This window comes from Limulus polyphemus, unplaced genomic scaffold (genome assembly GCF_000517525.1).
Source record: "Limulus polyphemus unplaced genomic scaffold, Limulus_polyphemus-2.1.2 Scaffold3903, whole genome shotgun sequence".
Taxonomy (NCBI): Eukaryota; Metazoa; Arthropoda; class Merostomata; order Xiphosura; family Limulidae; genus Limulus; species Limulus polyphemus.
The window spans coordinates 76343-82612 of NW_013669513.1; the positions used below are offsets into that span (position 1 = coordinate 76343).

General features: G+C 30.8%; 1 protein-coding gene across 3 annotated transcripts in view; it reads right to left on the reverse strand.

Annotated features, from left to right (window-relative positions):
- The window catches only part of LOC106470250, a 57960-nt gene that overhangs the window by 30890 nt on the left and 20800 nt on the right, over positions 1–6270 (reverse strand). For 2 of the 3 annotated variants that reach the window (XM_022398848.1, XM_022398847.1), the window contains 2 exons: positions 1839–2001; positions 977–1360 (listed from right to left, as the gene is read on the reverse strand). In XM_022398848.1, the coding sequence (XP_022254556.1) occupies positions 977–1360; positions 1839–2001 (547 nt within the window). The remainder of the gene's footprint in view (positions 1–976; positions 1361–1838; positions 2002–6270) is intronic. The other variant, XM_013930793.2, reaches the window with a different exon arrangement.

Here is a 6270-nt window from a genome sequence, read left to right on the forward strand (position 1 = left end):
TTATATAAGGGAGCATTTCCAAAAATAGGAAAGAGGGGGTGGGTGGGGAGACACTGTGTTTGATTTATTAACTGAGCAATATCTTAGCAAAATGAAAAGATAAGAGGCTCTTATTTTATATTCTAGCTTGTTAATATCAGTAATTTGAGTTCCTAATTCCTACGAAACTACAGACTTAGTGTTTTGACATCGCAAACATCTAATTTGAACCTGTGCTGCATTCAACATACCATGTGACACACAAAAATCGATGTTTATCTGTATTTTTTTAATATTTACTTTTAAATTAAGAATTTAAGTAAGGTATAATACTAAAAGTTCAATTAAATTCTACAGTTTGATATCAAACTTATTGACATAAATTCATGCAATAGTAGTTCAATAACATTTTGGAATGCGAGTCAACAAACGCAATGACGTGGCCTTTCATCCGTGACCCGTCTGAAAAAGAGTTAAAGACTACATCTTTGTGTATGAATATCTGTATTGCATTAACAAAAACTGATGACAAATACTTGAAACATTGGAAAGGTCGTTCTCTTTCGAAGAATCTTTTACCAGAAGAATAAGTAAAAATACATGGATGTATTAGATAAACATACACTAGTATAATGTAGTGTATATTCATAACTATAGATGAAGTTTTAACACCTAACACACAAAGATAAACAAAAAAATGACTATCATTTCATAAAATGCCTAGGGAAAGGAGGGGCAAAGAAGACTGACCTTGAGTGGGACCCCAATTCAGCTGGGGGGCCCTAAACTAAGGCACAGTTTGCATACACACATTATTCTAAATTGATTAGAAATGTCTCACAGAAAGTGCCATTTAGAGTGACCATTCCTGTAGCCCACCCCCAATGATACCTCTGAGCAATAACACAAAAAAAACAACAACAAAAAATAGAACCCAGACGAGAAAAGTGTACGAAGTAATGTATTTATACTTATCCATCATTACCCAATCAATTACCTTTCCTACCTAAAGTCAGCACATTAGTAAAGTGTTCTTCCATTTCATTGGAAAATACTGATTCTCGAGCAATTCCACTTCCAAAAGAAGCCATAATATCTGCTATTTCAGCCCATTCAGCATTTTCATCAAAAGGGCTCATTACGGACAAGCTGTTGCGGTTATCATCTCTTCCCCCTTCAGAAGGATCCTGCAAGTTAGGTCTACTCCTACCCCCACTCTCCATTTTAATTCCAACGTTTTCATAAATATTTCGAGACCGTCGAGAAATAGCTGTTCTTCTGGGAGGAGGAGGTGGGGGTGTTAATTGAGTGTTGCTTACATGAAATGAAATTTTGAAATCATCACTGCAATTCGTAGGACACAGAGAACCACGAAAAAGTCCTAGAAATAGAAATAAAATATTTTTTGACACTTTATATTAAAATTAACATAATTTTAAATGCCATAAAGATTACCGAACATATAAACCACAAAACATTACAGTCTCGAACGAACAGCAGGCTTAGCATGGCTAATGTACAGAACATGCTTTAAACTTAAGTCTTTCCTGAAGTATAACTTATCTGATACTTACAGTTGTAAGTTGTGAAAATTTGAAACTAAATGACGATCAGAAAGTTACTTATTAAGTCTTTGAGATGCTATACTCTTCTAATATATCTTTAGGACTTAATGTATGCTTTGAACATTTTTTATTAGAAAACCACTGTGTACAGTTGTTAAAACATTACAACAAATAACACGAGAAAACACATATAATGATACGTGCAACTTATTCAGTAAATGAAAAACTAAAAATACGTCATTATCAAATAGCACTAAGTACATTTTTATACGCTGAAACAAAATATTGAAGTACCTGCAAAAGGGTCATCATCGATAATCTCTTCAATGTTGTCTGCTGAAACAGGTTTCTTGTCAACTTCCAGTGCTACTCCTGTATGTTTTTCAGTGTCAAAAGTGGTAACTATTTCATTATCTGTGTCAATACCAAACAATCCACATTTGGTACTTTGATACTCCTGTAAGGTAAAATTCATGTTTTTAGTAGTTATGCTGATTTATGTATGTGCTTCAATGATTAAACATCTGAATTTGATTATTTATACGCATATCAGATATAGACGTCTGTCATTCTCTACGTATCATTAAAAGAACAAACATTAGATGTGTGATTTTTGGGCAAATTCGCACCAAATTCTTATGTAAAGTGGTTAAAATCCATTTTGTCCATCGAAGTAAATGATTTTATACCAAGTCCTTAAATTTTAAGGTCTGTAGAGAAATCTTTAATGGATTAAAGTAAAATAAGTCTGTAATGGAAGTATTCTGATTTGTATGTTTAATGGATTAAAGTAAAATAAGTCTGTAATGGAAGTATTCTGATTTGTATGTTTAATGGATTAAAGTAAAATAAGTCTGTAATGGAAGTATTCTGATTTGTATGTTTAAAAATAACTTGCATAGTTAATTTTAAATAACATTAAAATGTGTGCTTGTATTCTTAAAATTGTTCATGAATTTAAGTGTAACCCATAAAATGTGTGTGTGTGTATGTTTGAGATATTGGGTAGAATTAAGATGTTTAGAACTTAAAGCATTGTAAATTGTAATTATTTTAAGAAAATATACAGAACATCAGGCATACTTATATTATAATTTGGTTTTCCTAAAATATATTAACTTAAATGATAATATTATTTGTTTAATGAAATAACTCAGATTTATCTACTAAAATGAAAACCATTTAATAAAAAAACACAAATGTCTGAATTTTGAAATATCAAACTTTTTACAGTCATCTAAAGCTATTTGATATCTTATGTTCCTTAATCGTCTCCCTTCCAACTCGCATATAGTGCATGTAAGACAGTAATATATACACAAGATTTACTTATCTTTAAAATATCAAATGCTGATTAAAGTTGGCCACATTATCTCTACTATTACAAAGCTCTAAATGAACAGCATATGTCCAATGACTGGGATTGTGAATGACATGTATTTGTAAAACAAAATTGACAGAAGTGAAATTTTTTCACAGGTTTACAAAAGTTATACTGTTCTTTAATTTCATAATTACTATTTTTCAATCATCATCCATTCAAGTTGCACATAAGCACTTGTAACACAGCAGTGCATACAATAGGATGTACTAATCTCTTACTTTAAATGACTGAATCCTAACTCCACATGTTGGCCACATCAGTATTGTAACACTATAGTTTTCCTGACAGTTTAATTACATCATGTTTCATATCATATAACATTATGCTCTCAAGCTAGGTCTAAGTCCATACAACATTGAGGTACAAACTTAATTACCTTAAATGTGCTACAAATGTTATTTCTAAAATGCACATGGATTTTGCTTTGATAAAATTTACATCATAAGTTAATTTACACAGCTAGTTTGGGTAACATTTATCTTACTAGACTTTCTTGTGGACTGAACTATCTGAAGAGGACCTTAAAACAGGATAAAATATTATTTTCATAGAAATTAGATAACTGCATTTTTTAAACAATTCTGGATTTTGTAAAAATACATTTAAAGCCTTAATATTTTTGGAATAGTATTTGTTCAGTACGTGCTATTTTGCAAAAGCTGTAATCAACCACGGGTAAAAATTATATATGGATACACTATTTCTAATAAAACTTGTTTGTGACTGTTACTGAAGCTTCTTTGAAACTATATCAAAAAACTCATTTCTATGGTTATAAGTATATTACACATTTTCTTTTGTTATGTACAGAAAGAAGTTTGGCAGAACTGATTTCAATTAAACAGCACTTTAAGATATAATTTATTCAAGCATAAATTTCATCTACACTTTGAAAATACTATAAATAGTTTGTAGCATAGCTTAAAAAAGTAAATTGGTTAAGGGGGAAAAAAGAAAAGAAAGGAGAGAACTTGATAAATAAATGGCAAATCAAAAACCAAAATCACTACTCTAAATATCACCAAAAATCTATCTCACCCCCCTTCACACAATCATGTACGGATTTATATATATGTCAACAGATAACAAAGGCAACGGGCATAGATATCTGCCATACATTTAACTTTATATTATTTCTGCATGACAGCTTAAAAGTTAAAAACACACTTGAAATTTCATTTGGAAAAAACATTAAACTATAACATCTGCATAATGGCAATAGCAATAAAATAAGACCATCTGCATAATGGTGATTAACATCTGCATGATGGTAAATAACGTATTCTAACGTCTAACCTTGAAAAATCCACCCAACTTGGTGTTCAGCTTAAGTTTAGCACTATTTTTTTTGAACCAAGAAATAAAGTCTGTGCCAAGTCCTTAGCGGTGATTACTAGTTTTTATTAACAAAACTAAGAGCCACTTATCAAAATCATAGTCTAAATTTTGAAAGATTTATACAAATATATTGTAAACTAAAGCTTTTTGATATCATTTGGATCAAGCACTTAGACCTACGACTATTGTTTAAAAATAATGCTCTGAGGCTCACGCTCTACCAACCGAGCATCATGGCTCAGGTCCTTAAAGAAATGCTTCCTTCCCCATCCTGACCACTATAGTTTTTCAAACACAAACAGATCTAGTATGCTTACAAAACAATCATGAATATAAAAGTGCCAGAATTTTAAAATGAATTTCCAAACATAATGATTACAAATCATAAGATACAATTATTTCTTTATATAGATCAGTGGCTGGATTTCACTTGGAGTATTGTGTACATCATTGTTCTTATCTATCTTATTGGAAAAGATTTAAAAGATGGCTCCTATGATGATTCTGACAAATTGAAGGGTTGTCTTACAGGGAAAAAAGTTAAGATCTTTTAACTTATTTAATCTTGAGAAAAATAGAGTATGATGTGATCTTATTAAAGTTTACAAGATTATCCAGGGGATTAACAGAATAACGGTCTAATATTTTTTATGTTGTATCTTTAAAAAAAAGGAAATAAAAGCCATAAGTTTAAGATTTTGAAACAAACAAAAAACTAAACTACAGTTAATACAGTTTTATTTTTCTGTCAGAGTGATGAGATTGTGGAATGACTTGACACTGACAGTTTAAAAGGAAAACAAAAATAAAGTGGTTTAAACTTTTATTTTTTTTATCAAGGGTGGATGTAAAAGTATGGGCTTGATGGACCAACTGATCAATAACATTATGAAAGGCTGTCAACAGAATATTCATAATTTAATTTGCTTTGTGCTAAAATGTTATATATTACTGTACATTTTATATTTTGAACGTAATACCTAGAATATCATTAAGATAGGTATAATGAAACAACGGTGTTTTTATTTTATATGTAGGTTGGTTTTATGTGAAAATATTCGTAAGAAAAAAGATCAAATTAACAGAAAGCCATTCTGTCAGACATGGTATAAATACTTCATTAATGTCTGTCTTACTACTCTGACTGGTAAATGAGAGTAAAATAAAACCTTATTTCCGGCAAGGACAATGAAATAACAAAATCATTCATACCACAAAAAACTAATACAGTTAGACACACAGAAAAGTGAAACAAACATAACTTCAAAGAGTATGCTAGCACTCCCTATGTAGGGATGGCGTGGATGCCTGTATTAAAACAATACAAAGTACATCTGGATTTTCTTCTCTACAGGTCATAAGAAGTTAAGATATGAAGAGCTACCTGGCATAATTACTCGATCTCCGGTATACATGCTGCTTTTCAATTATCCAGAGTGTCCCAAAGTCAAAAACCGGAGAATAGTCAAACCCAAAATTTCTTATTTTCATTCATCAACATCTTTTTTTCTAACAGGCCTAGTACCTACCTAATTCTAGCAGCAACTATAAATTTATCATCATATGATAGATCAAACATTTTACATGATCTTTGACAACATATTTTATCATTATTTTATGCAAGACTTATAAAGCTTTAGAATACACTATAACAGTTTATAAAGCCATCCAAGTAGTGTGCTGTTGCTAGTGGTAGGGAAAATAAAAATATTGAATACAAGTCTAAAGAGGTTATAATTTTATTGTAAAAGTTACTGGTTAGGCTACATTTGGAATATTGTGTTGAGTCTTGGGCACCTTACCTTAGGAAAGACATTGAATTGTTGGAAAGGGTTCAGAGAAGGGTTACTTGCATGGGATGGAGGGGTTGTCATACAATGAGAGGCTGAAATATCTCAAATTGTTTTCTCTTGTAAAAAAGAAGTTAGGAGTGATCTGATTGAGGTGTTTAAGATTGTAAAGGAAATTGATAGTGTTGATGCATCATTTTTTTCATGTTTAACA